This window comes from Protopterus annectens, chromosome 7.part1 (genome assembly GCF_019279795.1).
Source record: "Protopterus annectens isolate FY-2018-M chromosome 7.part1, PAN1.0, whole genome shotgun sequence".
Taxonomy (NCBI): Eukaryota; Metazoa; Chordata; order Ceratodontiformes; family Protopteridae; genus Protopterus; species Protopterus annectens.
The window spans coordinates 521980616-522004222 of record NC_056740.1 but is presented as its reverse complement, the minus strand read 5'-3'; the positions used below and the strand labels follow the sequence as shown (position 1 = coordinate 522004222).

At 40.8% G+C, this 23607-nt stretch overlaps 1 protein-coding gene across 6 annotated transcripts in view; it reads left to right on the top strand.

Moving 5' to 3' along the window:
• The window catches only part of RAB27A (RAB27A, member RAS oncogene family), a 1055478-nt gene that overhangs the window by 908567 nt on the left and 123304 nt on the right, over positions 1-23607 (top strand). For all 6 annotated transcript variants that reach the window (XM_044078949.1, XM_044078945.1, XM_044078950.1 and 3 more), the window contains 2 exons: positions 13743-13828; positions 22662-22765. In XM_044078949.1, coding sequence (XP_043934884.1) covers positions 13743-13828; positions 22662-22765 — 190 coding nt within the window. The remainder of the gene's footprint in view (positions 1-13742; positions 13829-22661; positions 22766-23607) is intronic.

Below are 23607 nucleotides of genomic sequence, written 5' to 3'. Positions count from 1 at the left end.
ATGCTTCTTTGAATTAATCAATTCCAATGCCCTGGACAAGCTCATTCTTACCCTCACTAGAGGAAGCAGCATCCTTGACCTGGTTATCACAAACAAGGGCAACCATTGCTCTACAGCAATAGTCAGTTCCTTCCTGGTTAGATCCAACCACAAACTAATCACCATGGAAATCCACATCTCACCCATATCCCCCGCAAAGGTAAACACCATGAAAAACTTCTCCAAAGTTGACTTTGGGCTCCTAAAATTAGAGGTGGCTAACTTCATAGCATCTATGTCAGTGGAAAATAGATGTATGACTGCCAAGTCATACACCTCTGCACTGTACAAACACATACATAAATGCATGGAACTAGCCATGCCCAACATAACTCAGACACTCTCCTCCAAAAAAGGAAGCAAGTCTGTTGATTTCCTGCCATTAATAAACTCTACAACAGAAGGAAGAAACTGTTGCAGAAAAAGGTGAAGTCCCAAGACTGGAAAAACTCCCTTATTAGCCTCAACAAAAAGTTGAGATCCCTCATCAAAACCTCTAAAGCCAGCTATGACAGCAGAATTGTGGCAGACACTAAAAACCACAAAGCCTTTTATAGTTATATCAGTAATCTCCATGGCAATACCCAGGTTTGCTCTGAGTTACCACACAATGGTACCTCCTATACTGACCCAACAGATATTGCAAACATACTGGCTGTCAGATTTAATGCCAACTTTACCCCTCCCCCCCAGGACCAATCACAATACTGGAGGAATACCAGGCACCCAGCATTACTGCAGCACAGGTTAAACCTGCATTGTCCAAGGCCAAGACTACAGCTTCCATGGGACCCAACAATATCCCTGGATGTGTTCTACATGAACTACGAAGTGAACTGGCACCACATCTGTGTGCCCTGTTCATTCACAGCATCACTTCAGGCTTTGTCCCTACCGAATGGTGCACTGCTGCAGTCATGCCTCTCCATAAAGGGGGAGCGACTACAGACTCTGGGAATTATTGCCCCATTTGCCTGATGAGTCTGATATGTAAGGCTATGGAGCGCATCTTCATGGACCTAATTAACAAGGATATAGGGTATCTCCAAACTCTAGATCCCACGCAGTTTGGTTTTGTGAAAGGTAGATCATGCCTGCTCAACCTGGTTGACTTTTTTGAATCATTCACCAGAGCTGTGAATGAGGGCAAGGCAGTTCATACAGCCTGCCTCGATCTGGCCAAGGCCTTTGATACTAATCCCCACTCATGAATTATTGATAAACTCACCAAACAAGGCATCAACCCCTATATCACTAGGTGGGTTTCAAATTGGCTCACAGAACCCACAATGTGAAAGTAGTGGACTCCCAAGTCAGACTGCCGACCAGTCATGAGTGGAGTCCCACAGGGATGGGTCCTGGGTCCTCTCCTGTTTGGCATCTACTTCTCAGAATTCCAGGCCAATACGGAGGGACTCTGGCTGACCATGTTCGCAGACGACTGCAAGCTGGGAGCCATTATTAACTCCCCAGGTGATGTAGACATCCTACAGAAAGGCCTCACTGAGACCAATGTCTGGTGTTGAAACCGTGGCCTTATGCTTGATGCCAAAAAATGTGTCAACATCCCCTTTGGGAGAAACTCAGTACCCACTAATTACCAGATCAGTGGGAGACCACTGAACACTGAAGGCGTTATAAGAGATCTGGGGACACAGGTTGACAGCAACCTCTCCTACGACCACCACATTGCCTCTGTGGTCAGAAAGTCCTTCTATGTGGTACATCTCATTACTAAGGGTTTTACATCCAGGAAGAAAGAGGTCATCATCTCCCTCTACTCTACCCTCATTAGTCCAGTCATCGAGTACAATGCCCCATTTGGTATGTACCTCACTAGATACATGCAACAGCTCGAAAGGCCACAAAAGTACCTCATGAAGAGGACCCTAAGCCTTAAACACATGTCCTACATGAACAGACTCAAAAAACTCCAACTATTCTGTCTCATATCATCTACTAAGAGGTGATCTCTGCTTGACTTACAAAGCCATGTCTGACCCAGCTCTATTAGAAATGCTACATCTAAAGAAATCCCAATCCCTCTGCACCACATGCTCCAGAGACCTCAACCTCATTACCACAATCAACAGAACATGCTGAAGGGACATGTTCATAACCCAGAGACTGCACATGCTCTGGAATAAACTTTCTATACATGTCTAGCAGAGAACCTCACTGGCCCTCTTCAAGAGAAATCTTTATGAGTGGATATGAAGTAGAAAGTTCATCCTGGGGATCACTCCAGTGGCTCTACTTGATAGAGGAACTGAGAACTAATGTCAGGTGGCACAATGCCAGGGCAATTCTGTGGGCTAGGCTTGTAAAGGCTGCAGGGCCATTAGCCTAGTACACACTTGTGAACCTATGAAACTATAATGTGAAAACATTGGTTAAGAATCGATACAACTTATAGGTACATAGGTAAGTACGAGCCTAGCAGACCTTGCATTCCATTTTAAGCCTAGCCAGTTTCCCTTGTTGTGCTCGAATTAACCTACCCATTTGGTTAGAGATTGGCCTTACCCATCTCATGGTTGATAATTATGTATTACCCTTAATGATAGTAACTGGGATCACACCATAGATAATGTGAGTGGACCCATGCATGGAATAAAGCAGTTAGGAGCTGCCTGTGGCCATTTGTAGTACAGGGGGGGAAGGTCTGAATTAAATTATCTGTTTACCATCCATAGATTCAAGTTGCATTTGAACATGGACAAGGACGAACTTTGTTTTATGTGAATGAGGAGTCTGTTCCAGAGCAGCTGTATCCTCTGCAGAATATACCTGTCCCTCCAAACCATTTTTTTTTTTGATGTTGCAGAAGAGAGTTAGATCCCTATACAGAGTATTTGTGATGCCATTTGACTTGCTGATGTGCAATAAATCCATCAGTATTGGTTCGGAGGATGCCTTGTATGCTATGCCAGAGAAAGATCACCTCTTAGCAGTCTTTAGGATAGAATAGTGACAAAGATTTGAATCGGTCCATGTAGGATGTGCTGTTTAGACATTGTATCCTTTTAGTAAGGTATTCTGTGAGCATTTTAGTTGTTGCTCTTGTCTGGACAGATGCATGTCAAAAGGGGGCATTATATTCAATGGCTGACCTAATGAGGAGTGTAGAAAGGAGAACAATGACACCCCTAGATCTAGACACAATCCCTTTATTTATAAGCTGTGTAGTATAGAAGGGCTTTCTTACAGCAGTGGACATTTGGTCAAAAGGTAGGTCACTGTCCACATAAGTTCCCATATCCTGAACAACTGAGTCATCTCTTAGGGATGTACTGTTAATGTGGTAGTTCCCTGAGATAAGTGACTTCCCAAAGGATCCAATAATGCATTTTTTGGCATTTATGTTTCAGTCCAAGATTTTGGTACCATTTATTTATTTGGGACAAACCTTCTTGCAGCATGGCTAAGTAATTTGGGGATTGAATGACTGCTCCTAGCTTGCAGTCATCTGCAGACTTGCTTCAGAAAAGTAGATGCCAAACAGGAGATGTCCTCCAGAACCCTGGGAGACTCCACAATTGACTGGTTTCTTTGGGAAGGTAACTTCTCTTATTTTGATTTACTGCTTCCTGTCAGTGAGCCAGTTGGCAATCCAGCAGGTGACCCATAGGGTTTATTCTCAGTTTATTTAGCTTTTCTACTATGCCCGAGTGGGGAATTGTGTCAAAAGCTTTGGCCAGTTCGGGCTTTGTGGTGTGTACCATTTTGCCTTCATACATTGCTTTGGTGACCTTTTCAAAAAGTCCACCAGATTGAGTAAGCATGACCTGCCCTTGAAAAATCCAAACAGAGATATTGTTTGTAGGGAACGTCCTGATAGATTAATTCCACGATAAGTCTTTCTATGACTTTGCATATGAAGCTGGTAAGACTTCTAGGTCTACAATTGCCTGGGCCTGTATAAGGTATTTCCTTATGCAGGGGGAAATTACTGTAGCTGTTACCCTTTCATTACATGGCAATGATTTAATATCTAGACAATGTTAGCCATTTCTAGAGAAATTAAAGGTAGGTTATTATAATACAAACAGGAATTACAATATGAAGAGGGAGAAAAAAATGGGGTTATGGTATATTTAGAAAGAGAGTCATGTGAGAAATTGAAATAAGGAAGTGAGTGAATAAGGGAGAGTAAGGAGGTGTAAGTTAAGAATAGGTACTTGCTTATATTTAGAGATACAGTTTATCCTGAGGTTGAGCAAAAACAGAGTCTTATTTGGCTAGGAAGTCTTTCAGAATGGTTTCAAAGGACTGGAGGGAGGGCATTGCTATAATGGATACAGGTAAGGAGTTCCACATGATATGAGTACAGGCCATGTCCAGCAGATTTGATAGGATTGTGGACAGAGAGGAGTTTTTGGTCACTGGATCGTAATGACCAAGTGGGAACATAGTTGTGCAGAATTGTATTTAGTGCTGGACAAACAAATGGATGCTAGATAATTTTATAGGTGGTAAGAAGCTCTGTATATTTTGTGATATGGTGATGAATCACAATATAGCCATATATAGATTCCGTTCAGGGAATCTTAATCAGTTTTGTAAAATAGAACATGTTGGAGGCAGAGGTTTATATCACAGAGAATATCACTTCTCTGGAACCATCTTCCATTCCACATAAGCAAAGGATATTTCTTACTTTAGTCAAATTTAATTTGGATGACTGGATGGGTAACCACACATTCACCCCCAGTGTAGTACCACTGTTTTTCATGGATAGGGGAAGAAGTGTAAATATCCCATCATATCATCTCTGTGTTGTTTGTATATAAAATATAAGGGCTAAAACTACCATGGGAATGTAAGGCTAGGCTCCTTAAGATCCTCACAGATCAGTAGCCTAGCAAGTACTTAATGTGGGCACCATTTGGGGGAATGCAGTGTAATAAATTAAATATTTGGTACTCTGAGATTTGAGAACAGGTTTCATGACAAGTGACAAAGCCACACATTACAGTTTGTATCAGGTACTTCATTTAGTACATCTCTGACCCCAAAATATTAACTTTTATTACATTTTTTATATATTTTTAGCATAATTCTGTACTGCGTATCATTAGTTGCCTGTTATTTTTCTTTTTACTAATTTTACTTGCACTGTTTGCATTTCTTACTTAATTTGTACTGTGAATATTCTATTGTATACTTTGTGTTGTGGAACTTTTCTACCTGGGCCTCTGCTGAAAAAGGGTGAAAGCTCAGTCTGACTATCTTGGTCAACAAATGTCAAACAAATAAATAAAAGTATACCACAAGGACATGGTCAGAAGACATATAGCCTCTGCTTTCCTACTGCCCTCTCTCCTCTATGCTGCCCGATCTTCACTAAGCTACAAGTGTCACAGCTGTCCAGACTTGAGAAGTGTTATAGTTTACAGCAAATTGTGCCATTGTATTATAACAGTTGAACACACCACTACCTAGCCCTCAGACAATTAAACTGGTTATAATTACCATATCACCTGGCTCTTTCTCAGTTAACTACAACACACAGAATTCTCCATAAGCCAGAAAATTGCCAAGCCTTTAACTTAATGTAGCACTGTCCTTCCAGTAGAAGTTTGCACTGTAGAGAAAAATCACTAATCATTATAATCAAATAATCCTACTGCAGGTGACTCTACATTCAAGTAGTGAAGATAATCTTTGGAGCCATGTTCCACTACCACTGAAAGGCATTAAGAATGCAATGCATTTAAAACACAGCTAAAACTTCACCTATTAGAGCAATGGAATGGCTGATGTATATCTCCAAGTTTAATACCTCTGTAATACTCATCTTGCATATCATCAAACTATTTCTCTTCATTCAGAATCCTATGCCCCACTACCAGTCTTCACTAATATCTGAATAGTTTTACTAGCATCTCCAAGCCATATATATAGCTTTCCAATACTGTTTGTCATCCTTTCTCTATACGGCTAATATAAACTTTATGATAACAAACCTAATTATCACTGAACCTGCTTAATACCCCACCTCTTAACTACAGTATTAAAATTTTTGTTCTACTGTGTTAGTTCCCTTCACTTCCAGTTTTTTGAATTTCTAATCACAAGATCTGCTATCTTTCTGGCAAACCCACTAATACATGTCTTCAAATGCTCAGTGTTCAACATCTGCTAAATGCGTAAGTATTTTTTAAAAGTGTAATAGTTTCCTATATTTCATTTGAATGTAATCTAATTAATAAATGTAATTGTTAATGTGTATTACTTAAGCAATAACCCATGCCTGGGTGTGGGTAATGCTGGATTTACCCACGGTTGCTGTAGTTTGGTCATGAGGGCGAAGCCCAAGTGGCCAAACAAAGACAGCCGTGGGTAAATCCAGCATTACCCACACCCAGAAGTGGGTTATTGCTATTATACAATGACATTATTTAGGGGGGAAAAAAATACTTTTCTTAAATAATGGCATTGTATAATGCCTCTCTGCTGCCCTACGGCAGCCTGTCTGGTATTCTGCGGCAGTTCTGATGCACTGCGCATGCGTATGCTTACGCAGTACATCAGAGCTGTGTGTGGAAGCAACGGAGAAAGCAAGATCTCAGTTGCTTTTTAGGAAGGGTCTCACTATGTAAAAGGAGTTTAACATAGCGCGATAGCTTTAAAAAAAGCAACGGAGAAAAAAGGAAGAGCTCCATTGCTTTTTTTAAAGCTGTCTCGCTATGTTAAACTCTTTAACATAGCGAGACCCTTTCTAAAAAGCAATGGAGATCATGCGTTCTCCGTTGCTGTAACAAAATAAAAAAAAGACTTATACTAATGGAAAAAGTCCAGGCGACCGGACCATTTTCCATTAGTATAAGTCTGATTTACAACGTGCATGCTGACGAATCAGCATGCACGATGTTCTTCATTCCACATTGCTGCAGTCCTAACTATTGGGTAGTCCGCTGTCCAGTCGGCCCGAATACCAAAGTATATGGCTGACGTCGGTCAGGGCGCATTAGACTGACGTCAGTACGTCAGGGTACTAATGCGCATGACCGACGTCATATCCTCAGTCTTTTTTGCCGCATGGTCCGATGCAGAAGCAATTTTGCGAGTGCAGGTTGGCGTTCTGAAAGTTTCTGAAGTCAGAGTTTCAGACCGAATCAAAGTTGGCTAAGTACCCGTTGGGAATATTTTGGTTTTTCTTGCCTCAGTATTTAACCGGATGTCAGAAAAAGTGAATAACTGTATTTCTTGTGGGAAACAGATACCTCATAGGGATTACCATACTTTGTGTATACCTTGTTTAGGGCCTGAGCACGGCGTTGTTGGATGCCGCTCTTGTGCTAGATTTAACAAACGCACTATTAAGAGAAGGTTAGACTGTGCCAGGTTAGTTTTGGGAAGCGTTGTAATTATAAAATGCCGTCGGAGGCTCCGCCGCTTCGGCAAAAAGCGCAAGGACAAAGCAGCAAAGCCTAGAGTGGAAGAACCGACAGTCCCAGGCGTCGGATCTTTAGAAGGCTCAGTGGAGCCGGAGGTTTTGCCAGGTGTTTCTTTGGAGTCTCAGGAGAGACTTTACTGTTACAGGATGTATCCTCGCAGGAAGTAGGCCAGGCTGAGGGGCTTCTCAGGTGGCGGTTCTTCCCTCTCTTCCTAAGGTGGTTAGAGCCTCCCCTTCTGTTTCCAAGGCTTCTTTGAGAGGCAGGCCAAGTTTAACTTCAGTGGGGGTTTCTCCTAGTGCTTCAGGGTCTTTGCCTAAGAAACATATGCTTAAAATGGCAGAGGATTTGATTACTATGATTAGAGGTTCTATGCCCCTCCTGATAAGAGGCCTAGGGTGGAACCTGAGTTTGAGAGTTTTGAGCAATGTTCGAGGCTTCTGAGTCTTGACTGAAGACTTGCACGAGTATCCTCCTTATTCTGATTCTGATGTGGATGATTCTACTCCTTCAGCTTCTCCTCCTGAGGATTTTTCATTTTCAGAGACTCTGCATTCCATGAGGGAGCATTTTAAATGGGAAGGTCAAGATTTCTCTGATTCCAGGAAGAGGCTTAGGGAATTCTTGTTTTTACCCCAGCATAGGCCTTTAGCTATACCTCCTGTTCTGAATGTGGTGGAAGATGTTTTTGCAGAGGCTTTCCTCAATCCTGATTCTTTGCCTCCTGCCCCAGTTAAACCGGATAGGTACTATAGGGTGCCTGAAGCTCATAAGTATCTTTTAAGAGTCCTAGGGCAGACCCGAAACTGTCTCTCAGGGGCCTAAAGGTGTGAAGGCCTCTGTTGTTAAAAATCCTGTTCCTCCTGATAAAGAGGCAAGGGCTTTGGATAGATGGGGAAAGAAAGTGTATACTTCTTCCACTTTAGCCATGAGGGCGTTGAATTGTCAGTTTCACATGTTAAAATATCAGAATTATCTCCTTTCACAATTGAAATCTAAGGTGGATGCTCTGGCAGAAGGTATTGAGTGTAAAGAGTTGCAGGATTTAGTTCATGTGTCTGAACAGGTGGGTAAACATTCCTTGCAATGTGGTTTTGATGCTGTGCAGGCCTCCTCGAGGGTGGCTGCCACTGGTTCTGTTCTTCGTAGGCATGCCTGGTTGAGAGATCAGAATTTAGCTGAGCATGTTAAAACAAGGATTTTGGATGCTCCTTTGCAGTCTGATGTGTTGTTTGGTTCGCCTGTGGAAGCAGTCCTAAAGAAAATGGAGGACAAGGCTAAGTCTATGCAAACTGTTAAGGATTTTTTGCAGGTGCAGCCTCCGAAGTTTAGTAGAAATTGGCCTACTAAGGCCTGGACTTATCCTGCTTATGATTCCCACTCTACGGGTAGGTCTAGGCGTGGTAGGGGCAGAGCTCAAGGTTCTTTTAGGCCTAGGACAGGGAGTTCCCCTGCTTAGACTTCTGGTGAGGGCAGGGGTCAGTCCTTTCGTAAGCAGACCCAATGACCTGCCTTTTCAGCTGCCAGTACATTCTCGCCTGGCAGCACCTTTGGGAGGAAGGCTGTCTCTTTTCAAAGAAAATTGGGATTTAATTACCCAAGACAGATGGGTTCTGGATATCATTCACCACGGTTACAGGTTTTATTTCCATACCATGCCTCCTTTCAAAGGCATGCCAGACATTCCTCCTCTACAAAGACAAGAGGCTCACAAGCAAATTTCTCTGTTGCTCCACATAGGGGCCATTCAGCCAGTTCCTGTGCCAGAAAGGGGCCTAGGATTTTATTCTCGCCTGTTCCTAGTACCAAGAAGGGGAACACGTGGAGGCCAATTTTGGATTTATCTATCCTCAACACTTATCTGGACATTCCCAAGTTCAAAATGTTGACGTTACAACAGCTTTTACCTCTGCTGGGCAAGGATCACTGGATGGTAACTTTAGATCTCAAGGAAGCTTACCTTCATGTGCCTATAAGACTAAGTTGCAGGAAGTATCTGCGTTTGAGCTGGAAATTCTCATTATCAGTTCTCTGCATTGCCCTTTGGCTTATCCACTGCGCCCAGAGTATTCACAAAGGTTCTGGCTCCAGTGATAGCTTACTTCAGGCTAAAAGGAATTCAAATCTATCCTTACTTGGACGACTGCCTGATTCTAGCTCAAGAAAAGGAAGACCTTCTACAGCATTTGGATTATGTCATAGCAGTGCTAAGATGCCTAGGGTATTCTGTGAACGAAATAAAGTCCAGTCTAGTACCCTCTCAAGACATGTGCTTTCTGGGTGTGAGACTGAATACAGCAGCCCAGATGGCCTTTTAACCCCGGACAAACAAAAGAATCTTTCCAGTTACTTCCATCAACTATCTCTTCAGTCCGGGCTGACTGCAAGGACAGTCCTTCAAGCCTTAGGGTTCATGGCATCTTGTATTCTGGTGCTTCCCAATGCCAAACTGCATATGAGGAAGCTGCAATGGTATCTCAAAATGTATGGACACAGCACTGCCAGGATTTGGACACTGTCATTCAAATAATACCTTGCATTCAAAAGGAATTTTTGTGGTGGGCTCAGGAATGTCACCTAAACAAGGGACTCTCTGTGACCCGGCCAGAGGCGAGTCAGATTCTAACGACAGATGCCTCAGACATTGCTTGGGAGCTCATCTAAATGGAAAGTGGATACAAGACAAGTGGCCTGCCAGACTACAGCATCTACATATCAACATGAAAGAGATGTTAGCAGTCCAGTTTGCATTAATGGCTTTCAAGGAGTTACTTCTTCCAGGGCAGGTGTTGATTCTAACAGACAACACAACTGTCATGTGGTACATCAACAAACAAGGGGAACACATTCTTACCCATTGTGCAGGCAAGCAATGATTTTATGGGAGACTGCGCTCAGCTTGCAACTAACTCTTCAGGCAAGGTTTCTGCCGAGCACAGAACTCCTTAGCAGATGTGTTAAGCAGACAAATCATGGATCCCCACGAGTGGAAACTGGATCTTCATGTATTTCAAAATTGACAGTGTCATGGGGAACTCCAGACATAGATCTGTTCGCTTCTCCACTAAACCACCAGCTGCCAAAGTTTTGCACAAAGAGGTTTCATCACACAGCTTGGAAAGTGGATGCTCTTTCTTTCAGTTGGAAAAATCTTCATGTGTATGCTTTTCCACCTCTGCCTCTTCTCCCAAAGGTGCTTCTAAAGGTCAGACAAGACAAGCCAAGGATGATTTTAATAGCTCCAGATTGGCCTCGGCAGCACTGGTACCCATTACTGAGGAGTCTGGTAAGGAAGCCTCCATGGCCTTTACCCTTGATTCCACACCTGTTGTCTCAGAGGGACGGTCACCTGCTCAATGTCAAGCTTCAATCTCTTCATCTAACAGCCTGGCATATTCTGTTTTGAAAGACAGCAGGTCTCAACTTCCTCAACAAGTTTTAAATGTGATTATGGAAGCCAGAAGACCTAGTACAAGGAAAGTGTACGCAGAAAAATGGAAGAGATTTTTATTTTGGAGTGCAGCAAACAATTTGGAGATTTCTGAGCCTAATTTGAGTGTGGCTCTTCAATATCTTACTGAGTTATTGGACAAAGGTTTGTCTTTCTCTTCCATTAAGATTCATGCTGCAGCAATTTCAGCTCACTATGACTGTGACCCACCATTGTTTTCGCATCCTTTGTTCAAGCAATTTCTTAGAGGGGCAAAGAATATAAGACCCCCACGTAGAGCTCCTACTCCTGCTTGGGATCTCAATTTTATGTTGGAGAAACTTACTCTACAACCTTTGAGCCTCGGCTACTGCTGAATTGAAATATTTGTCATGGAAGACTGCTTTTGTTGGCCATTACTTCTGCAAGAAGGGTTTCTGAGTTGCAGGCCCTTATGGCGGTAGAGCCTTTTTGATTTTTCATAAGGATAGGGTATCTTTACGTACTAATCCTTCCTTTATGCCTAAGGTGGTTTCTAGTGTGGCTTTAAACCAAACTATTCATTTGCCTACTTTTTATGCAGATCCCCAAAATAAAGGGGAAAAGATTTTGCACACTTTAGATGTACACAGGCAATTGCGTTATTATTTGAGCAGGACTAAGGATTTTAGGCAGTCTCAGCAGTTGTTTGTTTCTTTTGCTTTGGGTTCAGGGCAAGCCTGTGTCAAAACAAACTATTTCTAGGTGGATTGGGTTTTGCATTGCATTTTGTTATTCCCATCATGGCAAGGAGATTCCAGCTGGAATTAGGCCTCATTCCACTAGGGCTACTGCCACTTCTACAGCATTTCTAAGGGGTGGCCACTAAGGATATTTTGGAGGCAGCTACTTGGAGTTCAGTGCATACTTTCTCTAAGCATTATCACCTTCCTCTCTACTCTAAGTCTAGGGCTGGTTTTGCCACAGCTATTTTGCAAGGCATGTTGTCAGTTCCTGCTTCCTTATGATTTGCCAGCCTCCCTTACCTCTGCTTTGGGATTCTACCCAATAGTTAGGACTGCAGCAATGTGGAATGAAGAACATAGTACAGTTTTGTACCTACCATAAATGTAGATGTTCGAGGATCCACATTGCTGCAGTCCAATTTACCTCCCTCCTTCCCTCTGTGTTTAGGGTGGTTGTGTAGGTGAGGTTATATTCTGGTAATTTTGTATATATTGTACATATTTTTGGTGCAGGTATGTTTGGAATTTTTGGTTTTGGCCTTAGCTTTTCAGGGTCTTCTGACATCTGGGGCAAGAAAAGACTGAGGATATGACGTTGGTCATGCGCATTAGTACCCTGACGTACTGACGTCAGTCTAATGCGCCCTGACCGACGTCAGCCATATACTTTGGTATTCGGGCCGACTGGACAGCGGACTACCCAATAGTTAGGACTGCAGCAATGTGGATCCTCGAACATCTACATTTATGGTAGGTACAAAACTGTACTTTTTGGAATATTAATGGAGGGGGGTCATTGTATAATTAATGACTGTTCATGTGTATTACTGAATTTCTGTTTAAAAATGTTTGCAGTATGTTGTAGCTTTTCTCTCACGGCCTGTACTGAAAAATGTTTTTTTCATTAAACCCAGACAAACCCTGTAAACAGAAGCACAGTAAATAAGGCAAAATAAATAAAATACAAGGTATGGGAACACACAGGGATTTGCCTTCCTGACAAAAATAGTTGACATTGTGCATTATTGACTTCTTTTTTGTTTGTTTATGTTGAAGTTTTTTGTAATTAAGTTTGTGGGCTTGCTGTGGTCTCTCTGGTCCCCCTTTCCAAAATCTGTATTTTATTTTATTGTTTTATATTTGTTTTTTTTTTTTATGTCCTCTTCCTTTAATTTGCATCTGCATTGATGTACTTCTGGGTAGATAGGTCCCCGCTTTATTAGGAGTGTTCTTCTGGGCACATAATCTTTCATTTCATAAATAATATACTGTCATGTTTGTTCAGCATATCTGTTTTTTTTTTTTCCCAGAATTTACTGAACCTTGTAACCACAGCTTTGAATTGGCAAATTTCATAGCTGCAGGTTATGTGCAAGCAACCTTACTTGGTATTCAGCAAAGACTGGATTTCTCTGAAGATGAATTTCCAGTAACTTTTCAGTGATGATTATTGTAGCATTGCATTATGTTGTGTTGTACTTAACTGAAATGTTGTTGCTGTTTACTTAATGGGAGATATTGTTTGACATTAACATTAATGCTATCACAGCACACAATGAAATTAAGTGCATTTCATTATGAATGTACTCCTGTGGAGCTTTTCTCGCTGAACCTCCACAGAAAATGCATCTGAACCACCTTGGACAGTCCATTTGAAAGAAGAAAAAAGAATAAAATAAACAATAATACACCAAAGGACTGCATCACTTCTGGACTTTAGCATGGGAATGTCATGTGTGCCTAAGGGACAAGATCATTTGAGCTTGAGAATTCAAAATGTGTTTTGAGTAAAAGCAAGATAGTACTGGACATAAGGAAGGGTCAGTGTTAGACCCACTGGAGAAAGCCTTCTTGAAAAATCACCTGATAAAATGACTACCTACGGAACACTTACTTATGGTCAAAGCCAGTGGCCATTAATGTTATCGCCTGCATGTGCAAGGAAGGGCTAGATATCAGCTGGTAGGTCAGAAGCATCAAAGACCCACTGCAGTGAAAATGGAAGTTATTCAGGTGGTTTAGCTGCACTTAAAAGAAGACTGTGATTGTAAGAAATTTGTCAGAAAACTTTCTCTTTCAAAAGAATTGAGTAAATTAGATGCAGTACTAAAGCTTTTACACTTGTTTTGTTTTTCTTTCTTCATTTAGATGTACAAACCTAACGGACCAGATGGCATGGGTGGCAGAGGTCAAAGGGTACATCTACAACTTTGGGACACAGCAGGACAAGAAAGGTAGGGGTCCTTCCAAGTTAGTTTGATACTTTAACTTAAAACTATTTCTGGACTTATTTTAAGAAAAATGCATACAACTTCTAAACCTACTTTGCAAAACATATTTATGACATTGTTATAAACAGTGTTGCATCTAGATTCATTGTTGTGGATCTGTATGTCTTTTGAAAATGCAAAAGTGACAAAATAATGCAGCAAACTGCAGCTTAAGTCAGAAATTACAAAAAAAATCAAAGCAATTTGACTGTATTGTTTCTTTGAATTTACAAATTACTTTTGTCCTTTGAAACTACATATACACACTGGATCTTTGATTGTGTTATTTAGGTTTTTAAACAATAAATTGAATTTAGTCTTAATTTTGCATTGGCTTTTAAAAAATGTGATACCATTAAATAAAAATGCCAAACTAAGGTCACTGTATTTTATAAAAGCGTGTCACAGAATATAAAAATATGTGGTTATTTAAACTAAATTAGATATCTCACATTATTATTCTGCATTTGTACTACTCTGGTTCAGTACATCTTATCCCAGTTTTTTTGTGGTCACACTTTATTTATAGTATATGTAAATCTGATACATAACTGCTGTATGGGCCTTTGATTTATTCACCGTGCTGATGACTTCACTCTTCTCTTAATTGTCGACTTGCCTAAGACTGCAAACCAGGTTATGCTCAGAGTTCTTTAGTCTTGAGCTGTGTCTGAAGTGGTCTGGATCTGCTTTTAGTACATCTAAAACAAACAAAAAAAAAACATGCTGTTTTCTAGTCAGAAGTGTAATTGGTTCTATTCAGATGATCGGTTGAAATAGTAAATATTTTGGGGTTTATTTAGCCAGCTGTCAGCATGTAGACATGTGCATTTTATAGTCTATAAAACAAGTGAATGATACTCTGGGACATCTATGTTGAGTCAGACTACCTAACTTATTACTCCATGATTAAGTCCTTCCGTTTCTTGTTTTGACAAACTTTAATTAATGAAACAATGTTATGAATTTGTAACTCATAAACACTTTCAAATGAAGTAGAAGAGGCCTTTTGTATAGTGAAGATAAATTCAATTTTCTGTCTATATGGCGATCTCACCATTACGTTTTCCTTAAGACTCTACATTGGATTAAACCAAGAAGTGGATGAAGGATGTCCCATCTCAGTTTGTCATCAGGATCTTGTATGGTGCTATCCATGCCCTGTTTTTTAACTCATGCGGTATGTTTCCCGCAGGGCCTTTTTTTCTTTTGCTGCCTCTGTCATTGCTCTCTTCAGTAGTAATGGTGGCATTTTTGATGGCTGCTTCTGTTATCACATTGCTGTAATTTGGATTCCTCTGTCAGAGGACAGCAAATGTTATAACAGATGTACCGGATTCAAATGCAAGATAAAAAAATTATCACTGCAACTGCAGAGTAATGTAGTTTCTAGGTTTAGCATAATGTGGCCATAAAATCCTGTTACCTACATGTAGGAATTTCTTGCCAGCTCTCCTTAAGTATTCATTAAAGATGTTTGGTCTTTGCTTTTGCTTCATGTTCCAGTTTGCAGTGGGATATTGTTTTATTCTTACTGGTATGTATTATTTTTTACTTGTTGCTTGAAGTTTAGAAAGGGGTACGTTGTTCTTATTTTCATGTATAATGCTGATTTTGCTCTGGAACTTTTCTTTTTGCGCCTCCACTGAAAATGAGACTGGTCCACTCCTTTATCCTGGTAATCATAATTATCACCATCATCTTCAACATCTTCATTAGCCCCCTTTCTCCCAATTTCTACATGGGGATAACCACTTTCCTTTATTCAGAGCCACTCACTAACCTTTTTCAGCATTCATGCCCAGATGTTCTCACATAATGTTCTCATTTCTTGGCTGGACATCCTTGCGTTCTCTTACTGCATTAGCCCACTAGGCCACTCAGCTCTGTCGCTTCTTCCTGTCTCTTTAAAATGTGCTTTACCAAGTCATCTTTTGTTTTCATCTATGTGACCAGTCCACTGTAATCTGTTCTTCTTGACAGTATGAATAGTGGTGACTACTTTGGCTTCTGCCTGATGTGTTTATTTCTTCATCTGTCCACCAGTGTGCTTCCTGCCACCCTTCTCAGGCATTTCATCTCAATCACCTTTAGCTTCCTCATCTGCTGTGCTCTTGTCTTTACTGGCCAGATTTCAGTTCCATCCTTCATTCTTTCGTTGACATTCTTCTGTCATACACTCACCCTGACACTCTGTTCCAGTTGGCTGCAGTCTATCTGCTTCTGGATTCCACCACCTCATTCAAAATTCCCTTCACGTCACCCACGTTTCCAAAATACCGGACGCTGTTAACTTGTTTCACTATTTTCATTTCGATGTCCAGTTTAAGCTTCTTATGATTTATCCTTTTGCTGCCATGACCACTATCTTGTTTGCAGTCAGTTTCACCCCATGTGGCTTTCACTTTACATTCCATTCCCTAACGTTCTGGTTCAGAGTCTGCCTGTAGTGCCACATTTTCTGTATGTAACAGCTTTGTTGATCTGCCCCCTCCATCTTGTTTGCTGATGCAGTCCATCACCAGTATAAACAGGAATGTGCTAAGAGCTGAGCTCTGATGCACACCCACTCCCACTGCAAACGCGTGTGAATCTGAGCACTGTTTGTATTTTTGTCATTGGGTCCCTGTATATTCATCCATTCACAACCTCCTTTTCCCATTTTTGTGCACGAGGTTGAGGTGTCACTTCAACAATGATAATCGTCTAGAACCAATATCCTTCATTAATTCTACCAGTGTGTCCTGGACTACAAGACTGTACCAATCAGTTTTCCTCTCCCTTGCCATATGCTTTCCCCAAGCCTAGTAATTCCCAGGATTCTTTCATTATCTCCATCTTCTCCACTACCTCATTCACTGCAAACAGCTGGTCAGTCGTACTGCATCCTGATCCGAATCCGAACTGCTCATCTTCCATCCTGCTTTTTTCAACTGTTTGTATTTATCAGTCATCCTCTTCAGCACTTTCATGCGATGCGACAGGAGTCTAACATTTCTTTATGACCCACAGGTGTGAATGTCCCCTTTGTTCTTTTAAACAGATACATGAATGCTTATTCTGGAATCATCTAGGATGTGCTTCTCTCTCCATCCCATAACCGAGTACTCTCAGGAGCCATTTCTCCCCTAACTAACCCAACATCTTGATCATGCCTGTGATGACTTCATCTGAGCCTGCTTCCTTCACAGACTTTCTTCTTCCTTAGTGCACTTCGTACTTCTTCTAGGCTTCTCCTTCCCTTTCATTGTAGCAGTGCATGTGACAGTACAGTTTTTATAGGGTTTTCTTAATTCAGAAGATTCTAGACGTACTACTTCCATTTGCCCTTGATGTCCTGTGGATTAATTAACAGATTGTTGCTGCTCTCCATTATGAATGGTATGTTCTGATGCTTCTTTTGATCAGTCATTGCTTTGCAGCCTGGTAGAGCTTGTGTGCCACCTGCTGAATCACTTTCCAGAAGATGGTTGATTTTCTCTGGTGCCTTGTTTTTTGCCATTGCCACTGCTATCTTAGCCTGTTTGTTAGGAAAACAGTATTCTTTCTTTATCTGAACTGTATTTTCTGTGGGTCTATATTAGAACATCGAAGTTTCAAAACTTCGAATGTTCTAATATCGACCCCTATTCAGCGAAAGCTGAAAATATCAAAGCTACACAAATTTTTTCCTAGGGAAAGAATTCGGTTTTCCGTTTCTGTTGCTTTGGTATTTTCAGTGCTGTGGTGGAAAGTTACAGGTCGGGTTCAGATAAATGTGCGATTGAGCATGGGTTAGGTTAGTTAGGGTTAGGGTGCGGGTTAGGTATGTGTGCGATTGGACGTGAGGGTTAGGGTGGGTTAGGTGAGTTAGGGCGCGGGTTAGGTATGTGTGCGATTGTGTGGACATGAGGGTTAGGATGGGGTAGGTGAGTTAGGGTTAGGGTGCTGGTGAGGTGAGTATGCGATAGTGACGGACCTTAGGGTCAGGGTTTGGGTTAAGGTAAGTGGATAGTTAGTGGTGTGTGTATAGTTTAGTGTAGGGTTAGGTGCAAGATGTTAGGTGTATGTGTGTGAATCGCTGTTTGTTTGGTGTGCTTGTGTTGTGTGTATGTGTTTTGGAACAGCAAATTTTTTCCCTAGAAAAAAATTTGATGTTTTGTATGTTCGATGTTTTCAGCTTTCGCTGAATAGGGGTCGATATTAGAACATTCGAAGTTTTGAAACTTTGATGTTCTAATGTAGACCCTTTTCTGTCTACCACTTCTTGCATTCCTTTTTTCTCTTGAACTTCCTGGACTTCTGCATTCCACCACCAGCTTTCCTTACTCTCCTTATTTTGATGCCTGGCTCGATTGCTTATCTCTTCTGTCATCTTTAGACATGCTACTTTGAGATGCTGCAAATTTTCTTTGACTCCACCTATCTTCTCTTTTTTTCTGAGATGCTAGAGCTCTGAGTATTTCTTTGATCCTCTGTCCTTTCACTCCAGCAACTTCCAGGTCTTCAGCCTAGCCTCTGTTGATCTTGCAGTTAATTGTAACCACCATTGATTTTGCTGTGGGTTCACCGTTTTACTGGTGGCGACTTCACAATCTGTAATTTAACCCCAGTGCCCTTTCCTTTCTAGGAGGATGTCTACATGAGTTACATTTCTGCCAGTCTTGTAGGTGAGCTTGTGACTGTTCAAAAGCTGCTGAAGTGAGTCTGGCCTAATGGTTAAGGTCTTCAGTTTTTATGCACAGGTTACAGGGTTTGATTCTGACCTCAGGTTATTGGTTAGACTTAAAATGGCCCTTCATTGCAGTTAGCCTAGTATTCTCCTATGACTCTTTGACTTTCCCTTTGGTGCACCATGTAGATCACCTCTCCTTTATTATTCCTTTTACCAAAACCAAGTGAACCCAGGTAATATTTTTATCCTGCCACTTCTGTCCTGATATGAGAATTCAGGTCCTCCAATATTAAGACTAACTTGTTTTGTTCTGCTTCATCATGGAGGCCATGCAGAAGCTGCTGCCTGAATGCCCCATCTTCTTCATCATCACAGCCCTGCTGTGAAGCTTAGGTTGAGACCATGAAGATTGCTCTGCCTTTATGATGAACTCTGCCACAAGTGTGTCACTGATTCTTATTACATCTCCTACTGTCTTCAGAAAACTCCCCCTTCAGAATTCCCACACCTTTTCTACTCTTGTCTTCCCCTGAGTAGTAAACTGCAGGTATGCCCTTCCTCCATGTCCTGGATGTACACAGCAGTGTACTGAGTGGACACTGTGGTAGCTATTACAAAGCTGGGAGGACTTTGCACTCAAGTGATCTCTGTACTGTTATTCTGACTTACACAGGAATATACCAATCAAGAGAAGATGCAATCACTAAATACTGTTTACTTCCCAAATCAAGCAGGACTGTACATGATAACCCTGGTGTAAATTTATGTCTACCCATCCAGTCATTAAGACTAGCTTTAAAGGTAGCCAGAGGAATACTTTGACCTGTGGTGGTAACCTATTCCATAGGCTAAGGAATATGCTGCGTTAGGAACCTGTCCCTTCAGCTAGCCTTGTTTATTTGTTGGTGTAGATTTAGGTCCTTGGTGCAGGTATTTGTAGAGCCACTGTTTTTGCAAAGAAATAGGAGGTCCAATAGGACAGAGTCTTTCATTGGCTTGAAAACCAAGACACAGGTCACCTTACAGCAACCTGTAGGCTACTGGGTATGAGGAGAGTCATGCTTATTTATTGGGGTAGTAAAAAGATTTAAGACTCTTAATTTTCTTTTCCAATTGAACAATATGCTTTATGGGATTAGACTGAAAATAAGTTGAAAAGAATCAGAGTAAAACAATAATATTTAACAAGGACACTAATTATTTGGTGTAGCTGTGAGTGTATGAGATAAAGGTTGCAAGAGGCTTAATAAGTAAGATTAATGAGTCTCATTTTTAAGGTTATTTCATGTTGAGAGGAAAGATCTTTGGCCATTCTAAAACTATTTTATTGTCAGAGCCTCAGCATTTAACTGAAGTTAGATGCAGATGACTCTGTAATTGATGAATGATGCACCTGGACATAACTGACTTATTCTGGCTTACAGTTAAGACTTCTTTATAGATATGATCTTCTGATTTGCTATTTATGAAATTATAAAAAGTTTTATACAGTTTAGGATACTAGGGAAGGTGGGAATGAGTATTTTGACACAGACTCGCCCATTCTTTTAGGGCTGTGTGGCAGCCTGGTCTGCTGCACTGGTTGACACTTAGAGGAGGCTTAGTGCATTCACTAGCAGTGTAAATGGCCAAGAATAAACACCTCCCAAACACGTCTGCATGCTATAGCCAGGGGACGGACTTGTGTGCAGAAGCTTGCGAGGGTCAGTTATCCTGGCATTGTGGGAGTCATGCTCATACAGGTTGTTTGTAGAGCTCCTGATGACTGTTCATCACTGGTGGCAGTGTGGAGGCAAACTGATGGTCAGCAGGCATAGGGAGAAAAAGACAAAGAAATCTGTAATCCTAAATTTGTACATAGTGCTTTTATAATCACAGTTCATGTTGCTGATTCTTTGTTGTTCCAGACTGTCATTTTATTTACTTATATGAATTACGGTAAAATTCCATTGGCTCAGAGACAGCTCATGCTTGAAAAAGGTCCTTGGTTCCTGTCCATTTAGGAAGTGTTTAAACAAATAATTACATAAGCAGACAAACTGAGAGATGTATGATGGAGACTTGAGTATAAAAAGAGGTGCTCCAGTTTATTTATTATATCAGGTTTTGGCCTGCTGAGAATGGTGTGCTTTTATGAAGCTTATAATTCATTTAGAAAGGCAATGTTCGTGTCTAGAGAGATTTCTTTGAAGTCATTTGACTAGCATGGCTTTCTGTAAATCCTTTTCATCTGAAAAAAAAAAGTGAGCTCATCACTTTATTTTTTGCAGCTAATCATCAAGGTAAAGTAGTTGTCATGAGGCAGTTTCTCAGCACTGATCTGAGTTTTAGTAAGCTGATTACTGTGAACTTGTGTTCCTGATTTCAAGAATAAATCCTGTCACGTCTAGTGTGGACCTATGCCCATGCCCAAATTTAACTAGTTATTGCCTGCCTTGTTGCAGAGTTTCCAGTCATGTAACAGACTTTTTTTCTTTGAACATCACTTTTTCCCAGTAGGTACATGGCTAGATATCACTAAGACTTTTTTGATAAACTAGTTTTATCAAAAGTAACCAGCAACTTGTCTACTTTAACAAAAGATGACAAAAACAACTTTTTTTGCACAGGACAAGCTCCTGTATGCCCCTTGCACCTTCTCATGTCTCTGTCTACACTTAACTGTCAGGTCACATACCATTGGGTGTAAGGAGCGTCTTCCTTTCCATGTATGTTTCACAATCTTGCTGTCATTTGAGTTGATAAGTTTTAACTAAACAAAGGAATTAATGAACTAGCTCAGTCAGGACTGTATCTTTTTCCCTTGAAGAAACCTTTGCCCTTGAAAGGTTGACTTGCCCATATTACATTTGAGTCGGCTACTTTGGCACTGTTGATGGTCATGTCTTGAGTTACTCTCTTTCTAGTCTAAGTTACATCTGCATTTAGGATCTAGAAGCTTCTGGCCCTTACTCTGGTTTTTCACAAAATGTGGGTGCTGTTTAGGATGATCTCACTCTACCTCCTGAAGACGTTTTCTAATTGGCCTTGAACCAGTCTATTAATTTACCAATTTTCTGTGGGGAGGTAAAAACCAAGGGAGAAAGAACACTCTAGATGTCCGTTGCCAGCTGATGTTTATCTCTTTGGAGAGAAGAGCCTGCATACACCAAGTAGAAACTTTTCAAATTGGACTGCTGCACTATCGTGTACCATTAGGTGGAAAAACTGTAGCCTAAATCCAGTTCTGTGGAGGAGTGTCTGCGTTCATTTGATGACTCATGAATGTCTTCATTACAGACATCTGTATCTGGATGACTTGGTCTTTTGTGCCCACCTTAATCAGTTATTACTGTCTTAGCTTTTACACCGGGCCTACATTGGTATTATGTGGCTACTATCTAAGCTCTGTTTCAATGGCTCATTCCATCACATTGACTAGTGGCTGGGATTCAGCTCTGCCAGGAACCAAACAAAGAAGGTCTTTGGTAACAGATTAAACAGGTATGTCCTTGCTGTGTCAATTGATTTACAGGAGGGCACTCCTTGATGGGTCAAATATATCCTGTCTCCACCCCAGTTATATTGTAATCTCCAGCCTGTTGTCTACCATTGGGGTTGCCTGCAGCTTACACATGCATATACTTCTACATTACGTGTTGGCATTGTAGTTGTCAAATTTTCATTATTTCTTCATTTGCAGGAAGTTGTTCTGTATTGACTAGATGGCAGATTGACAGGTTCCTGGGAAGAGTCAGTTTATATATCCAAAATGTGGCATCAGAGTACACATCAGAACAGGTGTGGAAACTTCTATAATATTGCAACAAGTTGATTGTTACTGATAACAACCAGTGACCCATCTTGGAGAATCCACTTGTAGGTAATCATATATGATGATAACGTTGCGTATTTTCAAGTGTGTCTGAAATTGTACAGCACTGTATCTTATATATGTGCAGAATTTCCAAGGGATATGGCTCTCAAGGCATTCATTCCATTATATCGGTATATAAATCTACAAACTGCCTATTTGGTCTTATTATATAGATAGCTATTGCTGTTTTACATGTATAATAAATATGTCATATCATTGCAACAACCTGCCTTTTCTGTGTTTATTAAATACTTGCAAACATTATTTTTTCTAATTTTTTGTCCTAGGTTTCGTAGTTTGACAACAGCATTCTTCCGAGATGCTATGGGGTTTATTCTGATGTTTGACTTAACCAATGAACAGAGTTTTCTTAATGTTAGAAATTGGATAAGTAAGTGCTTCTTTCCCAATGTATTGTTTATCCATCCTGTCTCACGTTTTTTTCTACACCCAAAGTGATGTACTTCATCACTTTTTTGATTTTTAACATTATTGTGCAGTACACTGTAGAATATTGATCCTGTATAAGACAGAAGTGGCATTAACTGGACATTTAGTATTTGTGTTTTTTGAAACAAAACATCTGACACTTTTGAGGATGAGAATGTAAAGTTAACATTTCTTAAGTTATGCATGTATTAGAATAATTTTAAGTAATCCTTGTGGGTGTATTGTGCTGCATGCTTCCCTTCTGTGTTACACTGATGGTGTCTGTTGTCCAGGTCTTCAGGGTAACCTGGATCAAAACATTTAAAGTTGTTGTCTCCTGTGGCAGGGAAGTCCATGGGGAGAAGGACAACCTCACACAGATTTCCGGAAAAAAAAAACAAAATTCTGATTCCATTTCCATTCATAATTGCTAATGATCAGGATGTGCTTAGGTTGTGCATCAGCACATTTTTGGCTTAAAGAATGTAGGTGATTTTCAAGTAGAGCTCAAGGTGACCTTGATTACGAATAGTCTGCATAGCTGTTAAGCATGTACCCTTTGTTTGTTCACAAGCCTTCATGACAGAAGCTTGACAGGTTAATGATCAACACAGAAATGTCATCAGTAAGTGCCATACTGACAATGAAACAGCATATGTTAAAAGTCACTGTTTTACTGTTAGTATTTTTACAGTAGGGCTTTGCCCCCCCCCCCACTTAAAAGGATTCACGTCAATTCACCAAAAGCAGTTTCAGCTAATGCTAATAAAATGAAATCCGTTCACCAAAACCACCTTTTTGTGT